The 26,563-nt window shown below is 40.1% G+C and overlaps 1 protein-coding gene across 1 annotated transcript in view; it reads left to right on the top strand.

Moving 5' to 3' along the window:
- Positions 1-26,563, top strand: part of MYO19 (myosin XIX) — an 833,713-nt gene that overhangs the window by 749,104 nt on the left and 58,046 nt on the right. Inside the window, exons 20-23 of the mRNA XM_044285692.1 lie at positions 18,228-18,361; positions 18,445-18,574; positions 18,671-18,756; positions 19,860-20,192. Of these exons, the coding sequence (XP_044141627.1) occupies positions 18,228-18,361; positions 18,445-18,574; positions 18,671-18,756; positions 19,860-20,192 (683 nt within the window). The remainder of the gene's footprint in view (positions 1-18,227; positions 18,362-18,444; positions 18,575-18,670; positions 18,757-19,859; positions 20,193-26,563) is intronic.

Here is a 26,563-nt window from a genome sequence, read left to right as displayed (position 1 = left end):
ACATGGTGTCAATAAAAAAGGCCATCAAAATCGGCCTTCCAGAAACCATGTCGGTCCTTTCCTTTTGCGGCCTCCCTTTTACTGATACAGCAGTTTATGACCACAAATGTGGCGTTTCTGTAAACTGCAGTAACTTAGGACTGCATGTAACATCTACTACATTATCTGTACTCATAAATTTCACACTCTGTTATCTGTGGTATAAGTTAGGACTAAAGGTACCATCTATACTGCCTTATCGCCCCATATCCAGCAGGACCTTCCCAGAGTTCATTGGCTGTCCTGCCTTCCTTAGAAGGCTGTGGCATGGCTTGCTCTCAACTATATCTGTGTTTTTAGGACGCAGATACAGTTGAGTACATGGCAAAATGGGGAGCTGTCGTGTCTTCTATTCGTCAGGGGAACAGGGCGAGTGTCATTTTTTTAATTTTATAACAATTCAGGGGCTGGCACTACTGTAAGGGGGAATTTAGTTGGGCCCAAAGGGGACTGGGTGGAATTGGGACATTTATAGATAGACACTAAGCAGTGATAGAGGCATGGCTTAGTGTTGAAAAAAATTAGCCACTGCTTGCATGGCATGCCGCTTTTGATAACAATCCTTGGGTTTGCCCACCATTCACAATGTATTGCCCAGCTACCTAACTTCTCACTAAGCAACTGCAGTGGCATGACTATTTCAGTTTATCTTTGATTGCTGACAGTAGAGAAATAACAAATTGTGATCTGTACTTGTCTAGTCCTACTAGTCATGTATTAATGCAGATAATAGTCCTACATTGTGGTGACAGATTACCTTTAACCTTACATTTTTATTTTCCATCACTTTTATGATTAATTGCAGACCTGGGTGCTTTTGTTAGAATACAAGCTGACTCATCAGCATCTCCACCATTGAGTTCATGTAGGGGCCAATGGGGACAGAGGGAGCCCTCCTCCCTTTGTCTAACTTCCTAGATATTGTGGTCTCTATTGACTGCAGCATCTAGGGAACTAAGTGGACAGGATCAGAGTTATCTTTAAGAGAAAGCTTTGGTCAGTGCTGGTTTCCCGCAGTATCAGCTCGGCCTGTGTATTGATGCACTGCTCTGGGCCAAAAAAGTCTTGTGCAAATCATAAAATTTAATGTACAGGTGTTATTGCAACGCTATGGAGTCTACCATTGTTTATTGGTGTGTGTGAGCCCTCCAATATTTCTTATATTTCAAATCTTCTAATTGCTACTAATACATTTTTATACATTTTGCGGTTCCTTTAGAAAAAGAGCAGGGTTAGGATACTTTCACACTTGCGGCAGAGTGAGCCGGCAAGCAGTTCCATCGCCGGAACTGCCTGCCGGATCCAGCAAAACGTATGCCAACTGATGGCATTTGTAAGACTGATCAGGATCCTAAGCAGTCTTAAAATGCCTGATCAGTCAGAAAAATGCATTGAAATGACGGATCCGTCTTTCCAGTGTCATCCGGAAAAACGTATCCGGCATTTTTTTTTTTCACTTTTTTCTTCCGTCTGTGCATGTACAGACCGGAAGGACGGATCCAGCATTCCGTTAGTTTGAATGCCGGATCCGGCACTAATACATTCCTATCTAAGAAAATGCCGGATCCGGCATTCAGGCAAGTCTTTCGTTTGTATGGCCGGAGATAAAATCTTTTCAAAAAGACTGAACTGAAGATATCCTGATGCATCCTGAACAGAATGCTCTCCATTCAGAATGCATGGGGATTAAATTGATTAGCTCTTTTCTGGTATAGAGCCCCTAGGACAGAACTCTATGCCGGAAAAGAAAAATGCAAGTGTGAAAGTACCCTTAAAAAGGTGAATCTTAGGCCTCTTTCACACGAGCGTGGCATGTGAGGGCCCGATAAGATGCGGGTGCGTTGCGGTAAAATGCGCGATATTTGGTACCCAGACCCAAACCCGGACTTCATCACTGAAGTTTGGGTTAGGTGTTGTGTAGATTTTATTATTTTCCCTTATAATATGGTTATCAGGGAAAATAATAGCATTCTTAATACAGAATGCAAAGTAAATTTGGGATGGAGGGGTTAAAAAAAAAAAAGTTAACTTACCTGCTCCATAGCTGCCGGTCTCTGTTCTATCTTCAGGACCTGGCAAAAGACCTGTGGTGACGTCACTGTGCTCATCACATGGTCCAATCACATGGTTCATCACCATAGTAAGGGACCATGTGATTGGACCATGTGATGTGACATCACCACAGGTCTTTAGCCGGCAGCTCAACATTACAGAAGAAGACAGAGATCCGCAACTACGCGATCAAGTGGACTCGGTGAGTTATTTTTTAAAAAAAAATTTAACCCCTCCATCACTATTTTACTTTGCATTCTGTATTCAGAATGCTATTATTTTCACTTATAACCATGTTATAAGGGAAAATAATACAGATCGGGTCCCCAGCTCGATCGTCACCTAGCAACCATGCGTAAAAATCGCACCGCATCCGCACTTTCTTTTAACGCGGCCCCATTCACTTCTATGGTGCCTGCGTTGAGTGAAAAACTGAGAATATAGAGCATTCTGTGATTTTCACGCAACGCATAAGTGATGCGTGAAAATCACAGCTCATGTGCACAGCCCCATAGAAATGAATGGGTCCAGATTCAGGTTGGGTGCAATGCGTTCACCGTTCACGTCACGCAATGCACCCGCGCGGAATACTCGCCCGTGTGAAAGGGGCCTTAGTGTCTGTTCCTTATGCACATGCATGGGAGGAAATGAATATGTTTCTACAAAGAGAATCGTGTTACTGGTATACAAATTCTGTAAGACTAATGAATAACAAATTGTATGAATACAAAGGGTACAACCAGAGTTCTGCACTCCATTGAATTACAGCATATGACACCTGTATGTCTAAGATTATACAACTTCAATTCAAAGCATCAACATGGTCTGTGTGAAATCATAATCATAAGATATCAGATCTTTATAAAATCTTAGTACTATTTCCTAGTTATGTCTATACAAGACAAAAAATCTTTGGGAAGGGCCATATGTGTAACTAAGATTCAGTAAGCCTGAATGAATTAAGGCATTCAAATTCAACTGTGAATTATTTTAATTAGAGTAACTGTTGAAAATCGATATAACCTGTAAATATGGGAATGAGTCTTTTATTGAATGCGTCAATATTCTTCCTGAAGATTTAGAAGGTAAGGTATTGAATACAATTTGTTCAAACGTAGGAAAGGATAACTTCCCTTTAGAAAAACTTTTCTGTGTAATCAATACAGTCTCAAATATGTCAAATATTTGACGAGTGGAGGTATTGTAAAGAAATCTGGTTGAAAGATAGGGAGAAGGGGGAGGTAAGGCGGAGGAAAAATGGGTGAAGTGAAGGAAAAGAATCGAAAACAGAAAAACAAACAAAACATAGTCACATGTTTACGTAGTGAATTGAAACCTAATTGTGGACGAACCCTTCAATCTAGGTATTTGTTAATTTTATCCGTTATAATATACTTGTTCCATTGTACCTTTCGTATTTTCCAAGTGAAGTCCACTTAATTTTTTAAGTGGACTTCACTTGGAAAGGTGTTCGCATTATTAATCTCATTTAACCAATCTTTGATTGCTTGAATATCTTACTTCATCCAATATTTTGGAATTAGGGTTTTAAAAGTAGTAAGTAAGAAGGGGAAGAGCCTATCTTTGAGAATTAGATTGTTTGCGTTGTGAAGGCCAAGTAAGATAAGGTTCCTATCAATTTGTACTGAGGAATCATGAATTTCTATTATTATGGAATTAAATTTATCCCACAGTGGAGTAATTTTCCTACATTTGACCAAAATATGGGAGAATGTCCCCTCTCGTTCTCCACACCTACAACTATTAGGTATGTTAGCATTAATTCTGTGTAAAACCACCGGAGTTCTGTACCACCTAGTCACAAGTTTAAAATGGATGTGACATAAGGTATAGATTGTTGCAAAATGGATTGTTTTTCCTTCTCATTGAAGGGTTTCCCTAACTCTTTGGCCCAGCTTTTGATGTATGGGGGAGGAGGGGTCCCCTCAATAAGAATTGCATATATAGTTGAGATACTATGTGCAAGTGGGTTTTTAGAAATGGCTAATTTGGTGAGGCCTTTATAGCTTGGTGAATATGGTAAGTCACTAGATAGGCTTTGGATGTGAACAAGTAATTGTGCACATACTTTTTTTGAGAATTGAGGGAGAGTTTGGGACTTTAGGTCGGTCAGTGTATTTCCCATCAGGATATCTCTAAGAATGATATTGTTTCCGAATTTAGTGGTGTTAATTTTGTGTCGAATAGAACTAAATCTTTTGGGGATGAGTGTGTAAAGCTGTAGGTCTTTAAAGCTTGGTGTTTGACATTTTCCATTTCTTAACGTCTTGTGCCATATTTAAAGTGTGAAGGGTGAATTCCCTATCTCCTTGATTATGTCTTGATTAAATTTGGTCTTCCAGATTGCAAGGTTGAGTTGAAAAGTTAAACCGCTTTCTTCTAGATCAACCCATTATTTGCGTTGGTCTGACATTCCATTCCAACACTCTTGAGATGAGGGCAGCGTTTCTATATCTCTCGAAATCCGGAAGACCAAGGCCATCTTTTCTTTTGGAATAAGTTAAAACATTATATGCTATTCTGTTTTGACCCTTATTCCAAACGAATGATAGTATTGTTTTCTTCAATACCTTGAAAAAACTGCTTGGAATATGCATAGGGATACTCTGAATAAAATAGAGGATTCTAGGTAATACTATAATTTTAATTAAATTAACTCTACCCATCCAAGAAATATATAAGTCGTTCCATTCTCTAAGGTCGTATTAAATTTTCTTGATAAGTGTTGTAAAGTTGTATTCATAAATGTTTTTGTGTGTTGAGGCTATCTTAATCCCAAGGTAAGTAAAACAAGAAGAGGAGGGTTTAAGACCCACGGTTGCTCTTCAATATTTACATAAAAAATGGTTGATTTATTTATGTTTACTTTGAAATAGGATAAATTCCCATATATTTCAAATTCCTGGAGAATTATAGGGATTGATTCAGCTGGGTCTGAAACATATAAGAGTATGTCATCCGCATAAACGGTTATTTTATGAACTCTTTTAGGGGTCACTAAATCGTGAATATTTTCATTTTGCCTTATCTTGGATAGAAGAGGTTCTAAAGAGATGATGAAGAGTAAGGGCGATAGAGGGCAACCTTGTCTGGTACCATTTTGGATATTGAAGGGCTGAGAAAAGGCTCCATTAACTATTACTGATGCATATGTATTAGAGTAAAGTGCTTTAACCTTGTTAATGAAGTCTTCGGGAAGCCCAACTCTGGTCAGAGAAGCCAGGAGAAAGTTCCAATTTAAACGGTCAAACGCTTTTTAAGCGTCTGTTAATATCATAGCAGTTTGGAAACCCTTGTTGTTACAATATTCTATAGTGAATAGGGTCTTCAGTATATTATCCTTGGCCTCTCTACCAGGGGTGAAACCCACCTGATCTAAATGGATAAGGTCCGGTAGGATTTTTTGGAGTCTATTGGCTAGAACTTTCGTAAATATTTTTACGTCATTATTTGGAAGGGAAATCAGTCTGAAATTAGGGCACAGAGTGGGATCCTTTTCTTCTTTTGGTATTACTGTGATATTTGCAGAAAGGGTTTTTTTTTCTGAAATTTAGGCCTTTACCAATATGATTAAAATATTTAGTTAAATGGGGACAAGGATCTTTTTGTATTTTTTATAATAGGCCAAACTAAAACCATCCGGTCCAGGGCATTTACCATTGGGAAAATTATTTATGACTTCTTCTATTTCATCCTGGTTAATAGGGGCCGATAATGAAAGTTTCTGTGTATTGTTGAGTCTGGGCAGATCTATTTTATCTAGGTAATTATTAATATCATCAATTGAAGGAATGTTGTTTGAATTATTCGCATCAATATTGTATAGTTTTTCGTAATATTTACGAAAAGTGTTTGCTATGTTGTTTGGTGTTAACTCATAATTACCTGAGTCATTCCTTATTTTTGGAACTATTGTTTTTTGCCTTTGCTTTCGGACTAATCTGGCAAGTTCTTTGCCACATTTGTTTGCACTTATAAAGTGCTTATATTTATTAAAAAAGAGGAATCTCTCCGATCTCTCCAATTCTTTATTTAAGTTGTTTTTTAGTTTGTTTCTAAGCATTATCAAATCCTTTTCCAACCCCCTTGATCTATTTAATTTATGCAAATTTTGGTTATCAGCTCTTCTATTTTGAGTCTTTTTTCCTTTTTTTCCCCTGGAGCCTAGTTGAATTAAATACCCTCTGATAACCGCTTTATGGGTTTCCCATATCGTTGCCCAATCAACTTCAATCGGTTTGTTCTCCTCAAAGAAATATTTAATTTGGGACACAATATAGTTAACGTCTGCATCTAATTTTAAAAGTGAATCATTGAACCTCCATGTAAATTTCTTATGGGGTTCCTGTATTATGTTTAACTTAACTATTAAAGGGGCATGGTCAGAATGTAAAAACACATCGTAATGTGCTTTCTGGACAGATTCTAGGTTGTTTTGTTTTAGAAAGATGTAATCTATCCTTGAATATTGGTTCAGGGTAGAAGAAAAATAAGAGTAGTCCCTATCTCCAGGGTTACCTCCAGATATGTATAAGTTGCCTTTCAATAAGCATGTTTTTAATAACCCTGATCTTCTTATACGGGAAAGATGTTTTACCTCTTGAAGTATCCTCTGCTCGAGTGAAATATTAAAGTCGTCTCCCCCCCCCCCCAAGAACGAGAAACCCTTCCTGAAATGTATCTAGTATTTTAAAAACGTTTAAGAAAACCTTGTTTATTAGTATTGGAAACGTATAGGTTTGAGGTATGTTCATACCATTGACATTGTAGGAGGCTAATGTCAGGTCCTGCATGGTAATGAACCTAAAGGAGATACATAATGTGAGCATGTGACATAAAACAATAAACCAACCAATAACAGCTGAACAGTAGAAGAATGACAAGGCTTTGGTTGCTTATAGCTGCACATCTCGTAAAAATGAGCATGAAAGTACAGCAATGAGTCAAGTAAGAAGTCGCCAGCTACACATGGGCTAGCCCTTAGAGCCCAAAGGAAGCCGGGTTTATATTAAGACTTGTAATGAAGGGGTCCTCTGGGGGTAGAACACTTGCCCCTCAAAATAAAGTATAAGTAAGGCCCAGTGCCCCGTCGACTAAGGAAAACCCATCGACGACATGGGGCCAAGCCTGGTTTTGACTAAATCAACAAGCGATAAAGTGGCAGGTGGACATTAGAGTCCCCAGTGCCTGTCAGTTCAAGACAATTAGATATACAGGGAGTGCAGAATTATTAGGCAAGTTGTATTTTTGAGGATTAATTTTATTATTGAACAACAACCATGTTCTCAATGAACCCAAAAAACTCATTAATATCAAAGCTGAATATTTTTGGAAGTAGTTTTTAGTTTGTTTTTAGTTTTAGCTATTTTAGGGGGATATCTGTGTGTGCAGGTGACTATTACTGTGCATAATTATTAGGCAACTTAACAAAAAACAAATATATACCCATTTCAATTATTTATTTTTACCAGTGAAACCAATATAACATCTCAACATTCACAAATATACATTTCTGACATTCAAAAACAAAACAAAAACAAATCAGTGACCAATATAGCCACCTTTCTTTGCAAGGACACTCAAAAGCCTGCCATCCATGGATTCTGACAGTGTTTTGATCTGTTCACCATCAACATTGCGTGCAGCAGCAACCACAGCCTCCCAGACACTGTTCAGAGAGGTGTACTGTTTTCCCTCCTTGTAAATCTCACATTTGATGATGGACCACAGGTTCTCAATGGGGTTCAGATCAGGTGAACAAGGAGGCCATGTCATTAGATTTTCTTATTTTATACCCTTTCTTGCCAGCCACGCTGTGGAGTACTTGGACGCGTGTGATGGAGCATTGTCCTGCATGAAAATCATGTTTTTCTTGAAGGAGGCAGACTTCTTCCTGTACCACTGCTTGAAGAAGGTGTCTTCCAGAAACTGGCAGTAGGACTGGGAGTTGAGCTTGACTCCATCCTCAACCCGAAAAGGCCCCACAAGCTCATCTTTGATGATACCAGCCCAAACCAGTACTCCACATCCACCTTGCTGGCGTCTGAGTCGGACTGGAGCTCTCTGCCCTTTACCAATCCAGCCACGGGCCCATCCATCTGGCCCATCAAGACTCACTCTCATTTCATCAGTCCATAAAACCTTAGAAAAACCAGTCTTGAGATATTTCTTGGCCCAGTCTTGACGTTTCAGCTTGTGTGTCTTGTTCAGTGGTGGTCGTCTTTCAGCCTTTCTTACCTTGGCCATGTCTCTGAGTATTGCACACCTTGTGCTTTTGGGCACTCCAGTGATGTTGCAGCTCTGAAATATGGCTAAACTGGTGGCAAGTGGCATCTTGGCAGCTGCACGCTTGACTTTTCTCAGTTCATGGGCAGTTATTTTGCGCCTTGGTTTTTCCACACGCTTCTTGCGACCCTGTTGACTATTTTGAATGAAACGCTTGATTGTTCGATGATCATGCTTCAGAAGCTTTGCAATTTTAAGAGTGCTGCATCCCTCTGCAAGATATCTCACTATTTTTGACTTTTCTGAGCCTGTCAAGTCCTTCTTTTGACCCATTTTGCCAAAGGAAAGGAAGTTGCCTAATAATTATGCACACCTGATATAGGGTGTTGATGTCATTAGACCACACCCCTTCTCATTACAGAGATGCACATCACATAATATGCTTAATTGGTAGTAGGCTTTCGAGCCTATACAGCTTGGAGTAAGACAACATGCATAAAGAGGATGATGTGGTCAAAATACTCATTTGCCTAATAATTCTGCACTCCCTGTATGTAATGATCAGTAACAGTAACTGTTTAACAGATTGCAAAGTGTAACTAAAGTTTAAGTAAGTACATTGACCTTAAACATTAGAATTGACAGAAAAGATCTGAAGATACAAGAGAGTACTTAGAATTGTCAATCTCCTAACATCATTTTTTGGCTTTTGACAGGAGTTTTTGGAAATGCTTTCTCCACCGCTCTTTGTCTCTTGGAATTTGTTGGAGAAACTGTATTCCAAGAGTCTCTAGTAGGAAGAGCTGGAAATGGGGGATCTCCCTCTTCTAGAATGGTCCAATCCTTCAGCTGGATGTCAGCCATATCAATTTTGTTGAGGAGAGGTGTGAGGTCTTCTGGTGTCCGCACTGTGTATGTTCTGCCTTGGTGCGTGACTAGGAGGCCAACTGGAAACAGCCATTTATATTTCATATTTCTCAGTTCCTTTGTGAGGGGTTGTAACTGACTTCTGAACTGAAGAGTAAACCTGGAAATGTCCTGGTATAAGGTGATCTCACACTCTTCCCACTCAATCCTTTTGGCCATCCTGGTCTTTTGTAGGATACTTTCCTTTGTGGTAAAACTTTGAAGGTAACATAGAACATCCCTACTTCAGTTTGGATGTGTTTAGGTCTATAGACTCTGTGGGATCTCTCAATGTGAAGATCTGTGTTTTCTTCTTGTTGGAGTAACTCGTTAAATAATTGAGTTAGGACGGTCTTTATGTCTTTGTCCAGGACAGTTTCTGGTAGACCTTTAATTCTAATATTATTCCTGCGTGACCTGTTCTCCAGGTCGTCCAGATGAATTTTCATGTTGTAGAGTTCTCTACGGTGCGCAAGAATGGATTTCTCCACGTTCTGCATTAACTGTGAGCGCAGAGTTTGACACCTCTATTATGTTCGTTCTAGATCCAATTTGGCGGATATCTGCCTTAATTTCGGATAACTCCTCCTTAATTGTGGAAGAGAAGTCCTTTAAAAGATCTTTTATACAATCTTTGGAGGGGAGGGCTTTGAAGTTTCTCACCTCTAATAAGGTATTTGGTGCGGCATCATCTTCACTCTCTGACCCACTTGAAATAGCTTCAGAGGATTTATTTGTAATCTGTTTGGCAACCTCTAAGGATTTCTTTTGTGCTTTTTGGGCCTTTTGGCGTGGCCTCCATTGTAACTTTGTTTTTGCCCATCTTAATGTTTAACAGGCGCTGGGTACATAAGAGAAAGCTATGAATTCCTACTACATTATATTCTGTGGTTCTTTGCTGAAGAAAAGATGTAGCTTTGAGAGGATGGTGACCCTAATATATTTGTCAGGTGTTCATTTTTTTCACTGTCTTTCACAGAGGCTATTTATGCAGGATTCACAATGTTAATATGCGCTGTCTTGCCAATATCAGCACTGTGTACTGTGATTAAGCAGTCAAGACTTGAGCAGAACACTGATATTAGCGCTATGGTTGAGCGCTGACGCCTTCTGCACTGGTGTTGGACTTCTTCAGTTACACTGAGACTGTCGTCAGATGCAGCTGCGGGTTCGGCTATGTGTGTCGCTCCGAGCTCTGGATCTAATCCCCCTGTCTGTCAGCTCTAATAACAGTAGTGCGTAGGAGTACTCGCATTAAACATCAGGTGTCCGGCTTGGAGTCTTCTTTGTCCTCTGGCAGCTTAGGCGAGCACAGCTGATCTTTCTGATCCCAGGGGTCAGGTCGACAACTTTCGATCCTACGGCGGCTTCTTCTTATCAGCGGCGGTGCTTCAGCGGTGACCAAGAGTATGGCGCCCGCCCTATCCGCGACGTATGAGCGCTGTCCCCAATGTGATCCAGTCCTCTTTGAGCTGGTGGCAAGCAAAAGCTGGACGGTCCGGGCGCTTGTTTCACTTGGTTTTGCCGCAATGTCCAGTTTTTCCCGGTCTCATGAACCGGTCAAAGTTTGCCTTATAGTAAGGGTTCCTGCTCGGTATAAAGCAGTAGATGATGACCGCTGATGTTTTGAGCGGTAGTGGTGCAGGGCGACACCAATAAATGGCCTAGGAGCTGCGGCTAAGACCCGAATTATAGTCCGGCGCTTCAGCCTGTACAGTAGGCCGCACTGTCCAACCACCTCCAAACCAAATTAGCTTAGTATTTTTCGGTTCCGGTCGGTGTCCTAAGCCAAAATCTGCTGTTTTTATGGTGAAAAAGCCAGATTTTGCTATGTTATGTTGGTTTACACTCAAACTGCAAGCAGAGCTCCACCGGGCTGCTTCCTCTCTGCTCTCTGAATGGTGATTTCTGTCCTGTTGTCCCCACTTGTGTAGTGGCGATCTGCCTTTGTCCTGCCTAATTTAATTACTCCTCGGTTGTCTCCAGGGCAGAGAGGAGGAAACCAAGATGCATTGTGGGGATGTATTGTGTTTGTGTGTCCTGAATTGTTGTTTATCTGTCCTGTGTCAGGTATACAAATTCTATCCCTGCACAGTGACGTGGAATTTTTTTTATCTAAACTAATTTGACTTTTATTCTCTGATGGAATATCAAAGTAAGACAATAATACATGTGTCATGAGACTTTATTGGCTGACAAAAAAAAAAGTTCAATATATTCATGATAATCATTCACATGTTAGTAATCTGGTAGTATATTATTGTTAGTATATATAGTGTTTATGTGGGGATTTTTACTCAATTCAAAAAGTGAAACTGATAACATTAAGATTCATTACACACAGCTTGATCTATTTCAAGTGTTTATTTATTTTATCCCCTTTTACCCTCACTTTTTTGTAGTTTCTACTCTAGGGGTGCATCAGGGGGGCTTCAAATGGGACATTGTGTAAAAAAAAAAACAGTCCAGCAAAATCTGCCTTCCAAAAACCGTATGGCATTCCTTTCCTTATGCTCCCTGCTGTGGGCCCGTACAGCAGTTTACGACCACATATGGGGTGTTTCTGTAAACTACAGAATCCGGGCCATAAATATTGAGTTTTGTTTAGCTGTTAACCCTTGCTTTGTTACTGTAAAAAATGGATTAAAATGGAAAATTTGCCAAAAAATAGAAATTCTGAAATTTCATCTCCATTTGCCAATAACTCTTGTGGAACACCTAAAGGGTTAACGACGTTTGTAAAATCTGTTTTGAATACCTTAAGGGGTATAGTTTCTTAGATGGGGTCACTTTTATGGAGTTTCTACTCTAGGGTTGCATCAGGGGGGCTTCAAATGGGACATGGTGTAAGTAAACTAGTCCAGCAAAATCTGCCTTCCAAACACCGTATGGCATTCCTTTCCTTCTGCGCCCTGCCATGTGCCCATACATTAGTTTACGACCACATATGGGGTGTTTCTGTAAACTACAGCAGTGTTTCCCAACCAGTGTGCCTCCAGCTGTTGCAAAACTACAACTCCCAGCATGCCCGCACAGCCAAAGGCTGTCCAGGCATGCTGGGAGTTGTAGTTTTGCAACAGCTGGAGGCACACTGGTTGGGAAACACTGAACTACAGAATCAGGGCCATAAATATAGAGTTTTGTTTGGCTGTTAACCCTTGCTTTGTAAAAGAAACAAAAAAATATTAAATTGGAAAATTTGCCAAAAAAGTGAAATTTTTAAATTGTATCTAATATTCCATTTATTCTTGTGGAACACCTAAAGGGCTAACGGAGTTTGCAAAATCAGTTTTGAATACCTTGAGGGGTGTAGTTTCTAGAATGGGGTCATTTTTGGGTGGTTTCTATTATGTAAACTCCGCAAAGTGACATCAGACCTGAACTGGTCCCTAAAAATAAGGACCTATGCCGTACATGTACAGGGCAGATGTCCGTGACTTAAGGACCAGGGGGGGTGCAGGAGATGCAGCAGGGGTACGGGAGTCACTGATAGCCAGACCCCTGCTGCATGCGCCAATATCGGTGAAATCACTGGTGCCAGTGCATTAACCCTTGATGTGCCGCGGTCAGCTCTGACCACGGCACGTGCGATGTGTGGAGTGAGGGAGTAGCCATTGGGTCCCCGCACTGCTGTGATGAGGACCCAATGGCAGGGAAGGCATCCTGATGCCTAACTTATACATTGTGGCTGCCTTCCGTGACAGCCTGTGAGATCCAGCCCCCTGGATCTCACAGGCTGTAAGTATATTACAGTCTGTAATACACTTACAGCCAATGCATCACAATACAGAAGTATTGTGGTGCATTATAAAAGGGTATCAGACCACCAAAAGTTGAAGTCCCAGAGTGGGACAAAAAATAAAGTGTAAAAAAAAGTTAAAATAAAAAGGTTTACAAAAAAAAGTTTCCTTTTCCCAAAATAAAGTGAAGTAAAATAGGGAAAAGTAGACATATTAGTTATCACCGTGTCCATATCGACCGGCTCTATAAAAATATCACATTACCTAACCCCTCAAATGAACACCGTCCCAAAAAAAAAAAAACTGTGCTCAACAAAATTTTTTGTCACCTTACATCACTAAAAGTGCGACACCAAGCGATCAAAAAGCGGGATGCTCCCCAATAGTACCAATCAAACTGTCACATCATCCCACAAAAAATGATACTCTACCTAAGACAATCGCCCAAAAAATAAACTATGGCTCTCAGACTATGGAGACATGAAAACATCATTTTTTTTTTTGTTTAAAAAATGCTGTTATTGTGTTAAACTTAAGTAAATAAATAAAGGTATACATATTAGGTATCACCGCGTCCGAAACAATCTGCTCTATAAAAATACCACATGACCTAACCCCACAGGTGAACACCATAAAAAAATATAAATAAAACGCGGTGTCAAAAAAGCCATTTACTGTCACCTTACATCACAAAAAGTGTAAAACAAGCAATCAAAAAGTAATATGCACCCCAAAATAGTGCCAATCAAACCGTCATCTCATACCGCTAAAATGATACTCTACCTAAGACAATCGCCCAAAAAAGAAAAAAATTATATGTCTCTGACTATGGAGACACTAAAATGATTCATATTTTTTGTTTCAAAAATGATATTTTTGTGTAAAACTTAAATAAATAAAAGACATATTAGGTATTACCGCGTCCGTAAGAACCTTCTGTATAAAAATATCACATGACCTAACCCCTCAGATGAACACCGTAAAAAAAATCTGTCAAAAAAGCCATTTTTTGTCACCTTACATCACAAAAAGTGTAATACCAAGCAATCAAAAAGTCAGACGCACCCCACAATACAAATCAAACTGTCATCTTATACCGAACAAAAAATGAGCCGCTACATAAGACAGTCCTCCAAAACATTAAAAAACCTGACGGCTTTCAGAATGTGGAAACACCAAAAAATTTTTTTTTTAAAAATGCTTTATTATGTAAAACTGAAACAAACTAAAAAAAGTTGTCTTATTTGGTATTGTCGCGTCTGTGGCAACCTGATCTGTAAAAATACCACATTATCTAACCTGTCAGATGAACGTTGTAAATAACAAAAAATAAAAACGGTGCCAAAACAGTTATTTCTTGTTACCTTGCCTCACAAAAATTGTAATATAGAGCAACCAAAAATCATATGTACCCTAAACTAGTACTAACAAAACTTCCACCCTATCCTGTAGTTTCTGGGGTCACTTTTTTGGAGTTTCTACTCTAGGGGTGCATCAGGGGGGCTTCAAATGGAACATTGTGTAAAAAAAAAAAACTGTCCAGCATAATCTGCCCTCCAAAAACCGTACAGCAGTTTACGACCACATATGGGGTGATTCTGTAAACTACAGAATCCGGGCCATAAATATTGAGTTCTGTTTAGCTGTTAACCCTTGCTTTGTTACTGGAAAAAATGGATTAAAATGGAAAATTTGCCAAAAAATATAAATTCTGAAATTTCATCTCCATTTGCCAATAACTCTTGTGGAACACCTAAAGGGTTAACGACGTTTGAGAAATATGAAAATCTGTTTTTGATTACCTTGAGGGGTGTAGTTTCTTAGATGGGGTCACTTTTATGGAGTTTCTACTCTAGGGTTGCATCAGGGGGGCTTCAAATGGGACATGCTGTAAAAAAAAACAACAGTCCAGCAAAATCTGCCTTCCAAACACTGTATGGCATTCCTTTCCTTCTGCGCCCTGCCATGTGCCCATACATTAGTTTACGACCACATATGGGGTGTTTCTGTAAACTACAGAATCAGGGCCAATTGTATCTGATTTTCCATTAATTCTTGTGGAACACCTAAAGGGCTAACAGAGTTTTCAAAATCAGTTTTGAATACCTTGAGGGGTGTAGTTTCTAGAATGGGGTCATTTTTGGGTGGTTTCTAATATGTAAGCTTTGCAAAGTGACATCAGACCTGAACTGGTACCTAAAAATTGGGTTTTTGAACATTTCTGAAAAATTTCAAGATTTGCTTCTAAACTTCTAAGCCTTGTAACAGCCCCAAAAAATAAAATATCATTCCCAAAATGATCCAAACATGAAGTAGACATATGGGGAATGTAAACTGAATGTATAACTATTTTTGGAGGTATCACTATGTATTATAGAAGTAGAGAAATTGAAACTTGCCAATTTGCAATTTTTTACACATTTTTGGAATTTTTTTAATTTTTTTAATAAATAAAAATTATTTTTTTACTTCATTTTACCAGTGTCATAAAGTACAATATGTGACGAAAAAACAATCTCAGAATGGGCTGGATAAGTCAGTGTTTTAAAGTTATCACCACTTAAAGTGACACTGGTCAGATTTGCAAAAAATGGCCTGGTCCTTAAGGTGAAATAAGGCTGTGTCCTAAAGGGGTTAAAGAGTAGGTTTTGGAAATTTTCTGAAAAATTGTCTTTCAACGTCCCGAAAAAATAAAATGGCATTCCCAAAATTATCCAAACATTTAGTATACATATGGGGAATGTAAAATAATAACTATTTTTGGAGGTATTGCTATCTATTATAAAAGTAAAGAAATACAAATTTGCTAATTTTTCAAAATTTTGGGTAAATTTAGTAATTTTTCATAAATAAACATGAACATTTTTTTGACTCAATTTTACCACTGTCATGAAGTACAATATGTAACGAGAAAACACTCTCAGAATGGCATGAATAAGTAAACGCATTTTAAAGTTATTACCACATAAAGTGACACGTCAGATTAGCAAAAAAATGGCCTGGTCCTTAAGTCAAATATAACATGGTCCTTAAGGGGTTAAAGGGAACCTGTCATCAACTTTAAGCTGACCTCACTGAGGGCAGCATAAATTAGTGACAGAAATGCTGATTTTAGAATGATGTCACTCATGAGCTAAAAGTAAGTGTTTGCTGAGAACCAGCATCATAATCATTGCAGCACAGGCCTTGAAAAGAGTTAAATCTTCCTGAGAAGAGTCAGAGTTATCCATTATCTCCTGCTCTCCCTGCCCATCTGCTGACGATTGACAGAAAGGGACAAAACTAGGTAACTTATTTTTAACTTATAAATGACAGACCGCTGAAATCAACTCGCCTGTCTCTACTTTAGTATGAACAGCATAAAGGTGATCACAGGTTCCCTTTAACATTGATGATTATGGCTTACAGCTAATGAAAATCCAAAAGCCAGTATCTCTGAAAATTAGAGTATTCTATAAGACCAATTAAACATGATTTTTAATACAGAAATATTGGCCTACTGAAAAGTATGTACAGTATATTCACTCAATACTTGATCAGGCCTCCTTTTGCATGAATTACTGCATCAGTTTGGTGTGATGCGATGATGTGTTATGGAAGCATTGTTGGGTCTGTCTCATCTTCCTTTTCACAATACCCCATAGATTCTCTCTGTATCTATCTATCTATCTATCTATCCATCTATCAAGCACAGTAATATCATGGTTATTAAACCAGGAATTGATACTTTTAACAGTATAGGTAGGTGCCAATCAGCATCTCCATAAAGCTGGTCACCGAGGGAAGCATGAAGTGCTCTAAAATTTCCTGGTTGATGGTTGCGCTGACTTTGCACTTGATATAACACAGTGGACCAACACCAGCAGATGACATGGCTCCCGAAACAATCACTGACTGTGAAAACCTTACACCAGACCTCAAGCAACTTGGATTGCGTGCCTCTCTATTCTTTTTCCAGACTCTGGTATCTTGATTTCCAAATTAAATACAAAATTTACTTTCACCTGAAAAGAGGACTTTGAACCATTGAGCAACAGTCCAATCTTTTTCAGCCTTAGCCCAGGTAAGACTATTCTGATGTTTTCTCTGGGTCATGAGTGGCTTGACACGAGAAAATCGATAGTTGTAGCCCATGTCCTGTATACGGTATGTCTGTGTGTGGTGGCTCGTAAAGCACTAAATCCAGCCACAGCCCACTACTTTTGAATCTCCCCCAAATTCTTGCATGGCCTTTTCTTGACAACCCTTTCAAAGCGGTGGTTATCCCTGTTGCTTTTCCACATTTTTCTACTACAGGTTTTCCTTCCACTCAACTAACTTTCCATTAATATGATTGGATACAGCACTCTCTGGACAGCCATCTTCTTTAACAGTGACCTTGTATGGCTTGCCCTTTTTGACCCTCAATGACTGTCTTCTGGACAACTGTCAAGTCAGCAGTCCTCCCCGTGATTGTGTAGCCTACTGAACCAGACTGAGGGATCATTTAAAGGCTTGGGAAATCTTTTCACGTGTTTTGTATTGATTAACTGATTAGAGTGACACACTATGGGGGAGAGTTATCAAACTGGTGGTTGCCCTTAGCAACCAATCAGATTCCACCTTTCATTTTTCACAGCTCTATTGTAAAATGAAAGATCGAATCTGGTTGCTATGGGCATCTAAGCCAGTTCTACTTTACACACGTTTAATAAATCTCCCCCCCCATAAGTCTAAAATATTGAACTTTTTTCACAATTTTCTGAGATACTGACTTTTGTATTTTCATTAGTTGTAAGCCATAATCATCAATATTAAAATAAATAAACAATTCAAATCTGACCAAGGACTGCATGGAGTTTGTATGTCCTCCCCTTGTTTGTGTGGGTTTCATCCCATACTCCAAAGACATACTGTTAGGGACCTTAGAAGGTGAGCCCTATTAGCGACAGTTTGATGTTAATGTCTGTAAAGTGATGCGGAATATGTCAGTACTATATAAGTGCATAAAATAAATAAATAGGTCTGAAATACGAGATTCTCATTTTTTTATTGAATTACTGAAATAAATTAACTTTTCAATGATATTCTAATTTATTGAGATGCACTTTGTGTGTGTAAGGGATGAAAATAAAGACAAATGATAAATTTGAATTATTGGTGTTGGTTATTATTATAACGTATTATTAAGTATTGGTTTCTTATAACATACCCTAAAATATAACTGAACCGTACATCAACCATACCACGCTTTCCTGCTTGCAGGTCCTTCTCCAGTGGAGATGAATGAATTAAAGCTTGTATCACAAAATATTCTACAGATTGTTTTGTCTAAACTTACATCAAGTAATACACTGGCACACTGCGGTACCACAAAAATATTTCTTTCACACTTTATGGTAAGAAACACAGCTTCTCATGTGTATGAACTGATTATATTGTATTTGGAAAAGTTTTTATTACAAGTCTTGATATTTATCAGGTAGATGTACTTGAAAAACAAAGGGCATTGGCACTTTCTCAAAGAGCTTTAAATATTCAATGTTGTTGGAGGCGATACAGACGGAGAAAACTGGCTAACCAAAGGAAGGCAGCCATAACTATCCAAGCAGGTAAAATCATTTAAAACAGTAGATAAGCTCTTATTTAGCTGTCACCTATGCAATATTATTAATATGCTTCCATATTATTGTCTCATCCTCATATAGTGGTCAGAAGCTGGCTTACAAGGAAACATATTGAAAAGATGCATAAGGCAGCTTCTGTCATCAAGAGGACATGGATAAGGTGGAAGGTAAGTAAGCAGACCAAGATCATTATGAATAGGGATGAGCGAATCGACTTCAGATGAAACATTCAAAGTCGATTTGCATACTGTATGGAGCAAGCGATCCGTACTGTATTAGAATGTATTGGCTCAGATGAGCCAAAGTTATTACTTTGCGAAGTCTCACAGGACTTCAGGTAATAACTTCAGAAATTAATTTCTACTGTAAAAAAGCTTTTACCTTACTCTGGTTCGGTTCCAAGGTACCAGTAGGAATACAGAATGTACACATACTGAAAGAGCTTATGATTATTCCCAGATGACTTGCACAACATATACTGCATCAAGGTTCAGTTTACTCGGAACTGTCTTTGTCATAATGCTATCATTTTAGATTGTGTCTTTGCATATTCTTTTCTGATTTATTGCTATACTTTTAGATTGAGAGTTTGCATTATTTATTTATTTTTGTTCCATTTAGAGATGGGACTTGGGAATTCCTCTTTCTGGTGATTACTGGGAATCCAACAGTCAAATATACCACTATCTGATATCACCTATCCTGTGCATAGGTGATAAAAACATTTTCCTAGGATAACTCCTTTAACATCATCAGCTTATACTATCTGAAGAGATGTTAGGCTACTTTCACACTTGCGTTGGGGCTCCGCTTGTGAGTTCCGTTTGAAGGCTCTCACGAGCGGCCCCGAACTGATCCGTCCAGCCCTAATGCATTCTGAGTGGATGCGGATCCACTCAGAATGCATCAGTCTGGCACAGTTTGTCCTCCACTCCGCTCAGCAGGCGGACACCCGAACGCTGCTTGCAGCGGGTGTCCGTCTGGCCGTGCGGAGGCAAACGGATCCGTCCAGACTTACAATGTAAGTCAATGGGGACGGATCCGTTTGAAGTTGACACAGTATGGCTAAATTTTTTGTTCATGGTAATGCAAACGGATCCGTTCTGAACGGATCTAAGCGTTTGCATTATAGGTGCGGATCCGTCTGTGCAGACACCAGACGGATCCGCTCCGAACGCAAGTGTGAAAGTAGCCTTAGTCTTAATTTGCTACCCTGTGCTATTATCCATTCTTGTTTTAATAAAAATAATAATAATGTGTTTTTTTCTAGCAACAAATGGAAGTGATATGTTCACAAGATCTGGATGACTTTACAGATTCTATAGAAAGAAAAACATTGTCTGTGGAGGAAAAAGCTTTTGGCACTTCAAATATAAATTATACACAAAGCAAACCAATGCAATATTGTTCGGTTGAACGATTCTGGCTTTTTAATTTTGCATTGTCTACAGCGCCAGTTGTAAGCAACATAGGAATGGCTGATAGATTTAATAGACATGATCTGTTATTGACATGTCTCCATATACTAAACAGAAGGAATAGATACAACATTAATGCAAATCAGTCACACCATGGCATCACATCAATACGGGCACTGCCTCAGGTACATGTTTGCTTTATTTGTTACAAGGAGTTTTACAGAGTGATTTCTATTGCAAATGACAGCCCTTAGCAATCAACATTTGTTTTTAAAAATTCCTTAAAGGATAACTGTCACATTTAGACCCAAACTTCAATTTTCATATATGTAGTTACTAATAACATGATATTCCAGAATCAGTTACTATTAGACTGACTTACCCCATATTTAATAGGATTCAGCCCATAGCAACCAGTCTGCATAAAACTGCAATTTCACTATTTAGTTAAGATGGCCGCCACTGCCTTCACCCTGAGGCTAATCCCGCCTGCCCTCACTAGCCAGTAACAATAGTGTCAGTAACCAGAGCCCTCCCCCTAAAGGGTTAATCTCCTGCAGCACAAAGGGGTCCTCTTACCACATGTTGCTTTCATTTATACACTGAGCAGATGGCAGATCTCCCTTCCCTGTTGTGCGCTGGTTCAACTCTGCATTCTCCAAGTCTGCTGAGTGAGGGAGCGTCTGCCAAGCACAGGGACAGGGAGAAGTGCACACAGCCCAGGCACTGTTATCAGCTGCTGGGGAGGACCTGGCTTTAATCATTTACTTACAGTCCCTGGCTGTCAGTAATGTGACCTTGCACGCATCCTGTTTCTGCATCCTCCGTCCTTTAACAGATAGACGGACCATGCCTAGCAACCCTATTTTAAGCACAGGTAAAGATAGGCAGTACAGGGAACAAAATGTGGAATTAAGGGGTAATTGAATACACAGTGAAAAGTTGAAATAGGTCCACAAGGTGATATTAATTACCACAATCCAATACTCAAAAAAAACACACACGACAGTTATACTTTAATGACCATGGCAATTTTTTTTTGTTTTTATCTTTTGTCTTCTACTTTCTAAAAGCCACATCTTTTTACATTTTTTGTTCACATGACCATATGAGTATTTTTTTTTAATGGCGCCATTTAATTTAATATAATTTATTAGAAAAAGGGAAAAAAAAAAGAACTCTTTGTGGGGTGAAAACAACAATTCAAGGTTTTTTGTGTTTTGCTATTACGGCGTTCTCTGTGCACTAAAAGTCCCATTACGTCCTTATTCTGCAGTTCAGTACGATTATGGCGATGTCAAAATGTGTACTTTTTTGTTTTACTTCAATAGAAAAAGTGGATTAGTACTCACTTTTGATGCAAAACAATCTTGATGTTGTTTATGGCAATAAAGTCGAGATTGTTTTGCATCAAAAGTAAGTCCTGATCCACTTTTTCTACTTGGATGTGTGAGCCTGCAACCCAGGATACAAGCACCATCTCCTTCCAGAGTGCCGACTGATAATCTTTACAAATAACTTATCAGTATAAAAAAAAAAAAAGATTATAATTACTTTTATCGGTAATTTGATTTTCCTTTAGCCTCCACAACTGCACCACCTGGAGGGTTACCCCGCTTTCTCAGGGACAGAAAATAACTGTGAGATCAGCCAATAAAAGGCCCCCTCCCTCTTATCTTCTCCAGTTAATAACCTAGGACTCAGAAGTAAATGCCAAAGTTTAATAAAGTTCTACATATAAAAAGCAAATTTCTGAACCAGATTATTATTATTAAAGGGTTTCTGTCGCCTAAAAAATGGGTATTAAGCTGGCTGACATTAGCGATGTGCTAATGTCAATTGAACATAACTATATTAGTGACATCTCCCTGCCTGAAGCAATTACTGAGAAAAACTAACTTTTATAATATGCTAATTAACCTCTAGGAGCAGGGGGGGCATTGCACCTGCTCCTAGATGCTCCGTTTGCCCACCTATTTTCACACCCTTTTTCTCTTGATTGACAGGGCCAGGGCAGTGCTGCTCTCCTTCCGCCAGCCGTGTCTACTGTGAAAATCCTGCACCGCCCCGTTCAGAATTTGGCGCAGGCACAGTGAGGGAAGGACATTTCCTCACTGCGCCTGCGCTGAATACTGAATGGGACGGCGCACGATTTTCGCAGTAGACACGGCTGGCGAGAGAAGAGCAGAACTGCCCTGGCCCTGTCAATCAAGAGAAGAAGGGCGTGAAAATAGGTGGGCAAACGGAGCCTCTAGGAGCAGGCCCCTTGCGCCTTCCTACATACTTCCCTTTTTTGTTCAACCCTGAGGGGGTGAACACTCGTCAGACAGTGTACCCCGGGACAGGGTATCTGCGTTTCCCTGTAACCTGCCTGCCCTGTCTTCCACAGAAAACTTGACGTTTTGTAAAGATAAGATCTGGTGACCCGATCATTCCTCTCCTTGGCTTGGCTCATCCACTTGAGAGGGGAGTAATTGGTCACCAGACAGAACTTTCTCCCCAACAGATAATAGCGGAGAGACTCAAGTGCCCACTTGATGGCCATGCACTATACTGTAACTAGTCTCGGCTGGGGTAAGCTTCCGGCTCAGGAAAAAAACAGGATGTTCCTCCCCATTGATGTCCTGAGAGAGTCCAGCTCCGAGGCCTACTTCAGAGGCATCAGTCTGTACCACAAACTCCCTCTTTAAGTCAGGCGTCACCAACACCGGGGGCCCACACAGGGCAGACTTCAAAGCGGAGAAAGCCTTTTCTGCCTGCTCATTCCACTGAACCGTCACTGACTTGCGTCCCTTCAAAAGGCCTGTCAATGGTGCAGCGACTGTAGCAAAATTGGGGACAAACCTCATCTAGTACCACACCATACCCATGAACGACTTTACTTGTCGAGTAGTGACAGGTCGAGGCCAGTTCCTAATTGCATCAATTTTGTTCACATAAGGTTTGACAGTTCTGCGCCCAATTACATACCCCAGGTACTTGGTCTCTTCTAACCCTATTGCACACTTTTTTGGGTTTGCGCTTAAGCCAGCCTTCCTAAGGGAGTCCACTACAGCCCGTACTTTAGGTAAGTGACTTTCCCAGTCGGTGCTGTGGATAACGATATCATCCAGGTACGCCGAAGCGTACTGACGATGTGGACGGAGTACAATGTCTATTATCCTTTGAAACGTGACGGGAGCACCATGTAGACCACAGGGTAATAACTTGTACTGATACAGCCCCTCTGGCGTGATGAATGCCATTTTTTCCTTGGCAGCCTCCGTCAAGGGTACCTGCCAGTACCCTTTGGTGAGGTCCAACACAGAAATATACCGGGCTTGGCCTAACTTTTCAATAAGCTCATCCACTCGGGGCATGGTATATGCGTCAAACTTGGACACCTCATTCAGTTTGCTGAAGTCGTTACAGAACCGCAATGTCCCGTCCGGCTTGGGTATTAAGACTATCGGGCTGGCCCATTCACTTTTTGACTCCTTGATTACACCTAGCTGGAGCATTAGCTGTGATGGCCTGTCGCCAAGCCTTGGGTTCCCGGTATTGTTTTAACCGTTTTTTTTTTGCCTGAGGCTCAGTGACAATGTAATGTCGGACTATGGAAGTGCATCCAGGGAGGTCCGAGAACACATCCGTGTTCCGACTAATGAACTCCTTGGCTTCCTGAGCCTGTTTAGAGGAGAGGCTGTCAGCAATTTTCACTGTGGCAGCCGCTTCCCTTCCTTCTGACAAAAGGGCTGAAACTGCTTCCCCTAGGAACCCTGGTCGTGGGCTGTCTGCCTTATAGGTTTACCTATCTTTCTAGGATTTGAGCAGATTCACATTTTACACCTGCTCCAGCTTTCGCCTCCCTGGCTGGTGTACCTTGTAATCTACCTGGCCACATCCAACAGACCGCAAGGGTGTCTGCCGTATAGCAGTTCGAAAGGGCGAGAACCCAGTAGAGGCCTGGGGCACCTCTCGCACTGCGAACATGACATAGGGCAGAAGAAGGTCCCAGTCTCTCCCATTCGTAGAGACCACTCTTTTTAGCATTTTTTTATGTTTGATTAAACCTCTCTACCAGGCCATCAGTTTGCGGATGATACATGGACATCCGTAGCTGTTTTATGTTGAGCAACTTACAGCGTTCGCTCATGACCTTGGACATAAACAGAGTCCCTTGGTCAGTCAGAAGTAGCTCCTTAGTCAGACCCACTCGAGAAAACATCCCCATTAACTCCTTAGCTATTAGTTTGGCTGATGTACGATGCAGTGGCACTGCCTCCGGGTACCGAGTGGCATAGTCTAGGACAACCAAGATGTGTTGGTGGTCTCTAGTAGACTTCGGTACCGGGCCTACATAGCGATTCACTCGAACGGGACCTCGATAAACGGGAGGGGTACCAGGGGACTACAGAAATGTGGCTGGGGGCTCGTTATCTGGAAGGTTGGGCAAGAATTACAATATTCTTCTACCTCTCTGAACACACTGGGCTAGTAAAACCGCTATAGAATCCGGTCCTGCATTTTTTTCATTCCCAGATGACCCCCCGAGAACATGCTGTTGGGCTAACTCTAACACGAGTTTGCGATAAACCTGGGGCACCACCTACTGTTCAATGGATTCACCTCGCAGCTGGTTTACTCAATACTACATCTCTTGACAAACCACAAAACGGGGAAACACCGACTCTGCCCCCAGTTGTTGTTCCCTAGCTATTATTAATACATTTTCCCAGGCTTGGGAAGTGGGGTGCACTCTGGCCGTGGCACTGCTGGATTCAGGGAGCCTGGTGTCACTGGTAAGAGCTGCCCTGGTGCGGCCTGTCGAGTATACTGGCCGAAAGGTCGGCGTTGTGTAACTCTAGCCCCAGTAAGTGCAGGAGGGAGAAACATACCCTGCTGCCGGAGAAGAGATCGCCTCGGCTCTGGTATGTACTGCGCATGAGCGATCGCATACCAGAGCCGAGGCAGTGTGAGAAGAGCTGGAGAGGGGAGGGCACCAGAGGCGCTGACGTCTCGTTTACAGACCCTGGCCACTCCCTCAAGCAGGGAGAAGCCTGTAAACGAGACGTCATCACCAGAGTCGGCTTGCTGACGTCAGGGGTCACATGACCCATAAGTGAACTGGCCAAACAGGGAAAGATAGCTAATGTAAATGATTAGAAGAAACTTTCAATAGACTATAATAAGAGTAATTAGAGTGAATTTATTTAAGTCGGATAACCCCTTTAAGTACCAGGACATCAGGGCATACCGGTACACTCTGTTTCCTAAAGAGGTTAAAAAGCATTTTTTTGAAAATTTCTGAGAAATTTCAAGATTTGCTTCTAAACTTCTAAGCCATGTAACGTCCCCCAAAAATATAATTGAATTCCCCATCTGATCCTAACATGAAGTAGACATATGGGGAATGTAAAGTAATAACTATTTTTGTAGGTATTACTATGTATTATAGAAGTAGAGAACTTGAAACTTGGAAATTTGCTAATTTTTGCAAATTTGGTATTTTTTTATGAATAAAAATGAATTATTTTTTTTTTACTCTATTTTACCAGTGTCATGAAGTACAATATGTGAGGAAAAAACTCTCAGAATGGCCTGTATAAGTCAAAGCGGTTTAAAGTTATCACCACTTAAAGTGACACTGGTCAGATTTGCCAAAAAAATGTCCTGGTCCTTAAAGTGAAATAAGGCTGTGTCCTTATGGAGTCAAACCAGCCGCATTTAATAACACTGCATATAAGCTTTTATAATATATCCTGATGTCCAGGAGGATTCTTGCTGCGTCCAAGTGGAGGTCTCCCTCACTTTCTATATCAGCAGTTATTCATAGGGTTAATCACATCACTTTATATGAGAAAATGCCACTTTAAGTGATTAATGATTATCAAAAATATGAAATCCATGGTTAAACTGTGCCAATTCTCACAACTTTGAATATCTACATTGGCCCATGGAAGACTTGACAGCTCGCTTTCCTTTTTGGTCTGGGAGAGTCACAAGAGTTGAGCTCTTTTCTTTTCATACTGCATTACTCATGTAACTCGCATTGTGGGTTCTGTGCATTCTATGTATGTTCTTCAAACTATACTTAGTGGTATCCACTAATATTGGAGACCTACGTTCATTTGTTTTGTATTTACAAACATGCTTTCTGTACTTTTATTAGTGCTATTACTCCTATAAATGTTTTAAAACTTAAAAATATATAAACAAAAAAACAGTGTACACTGTAATGAAAAAAAATAAAACACAGTTGTAAGCACCACAAAAATGGTACCACAAAAATCTACAGTTCATCCCGCAAACCACAAGCCCTCATACAGTTTTGTATAAAAAAGTTTTGGGCGTGAGCGTTTTTTTTTTTTTTTTTTAAGTACTAAAACAAATAAAAACTATACAAGTTTGGTATTGCCGTAATTGAATTGAGCTACAGAATAAGGACACCATGTCATGCACATTGAACACCAAAACCCAAAAATGGTGCCATTAAAAAATGCATCTTGTTTGGCAAAAAAATAAGCCCTCATATGGCTATATGAATGGATAATTAAACGAGTTATAGTGGAACATG

Source organism: Bufo gargarizans, chromosome 3, assembly GCF_014858855.1.
Source record: "Bufo gargarizans isolate SCDJY-AF-19 chromosome 3, ASM1485885v1, whole genome shotgun sequence".
NCBI classification, from domain to species: Eukaryota; Metazoa; Chordata; class Amphibia; order Anura; family Bufonidae; genus Bufo; species Bufo gargarizans.
The sequence above is the reverse complement of the archived record's forward strand: the minus strand, read 5'-3'. Positions and strand labels throughout refer to the sequence as shown.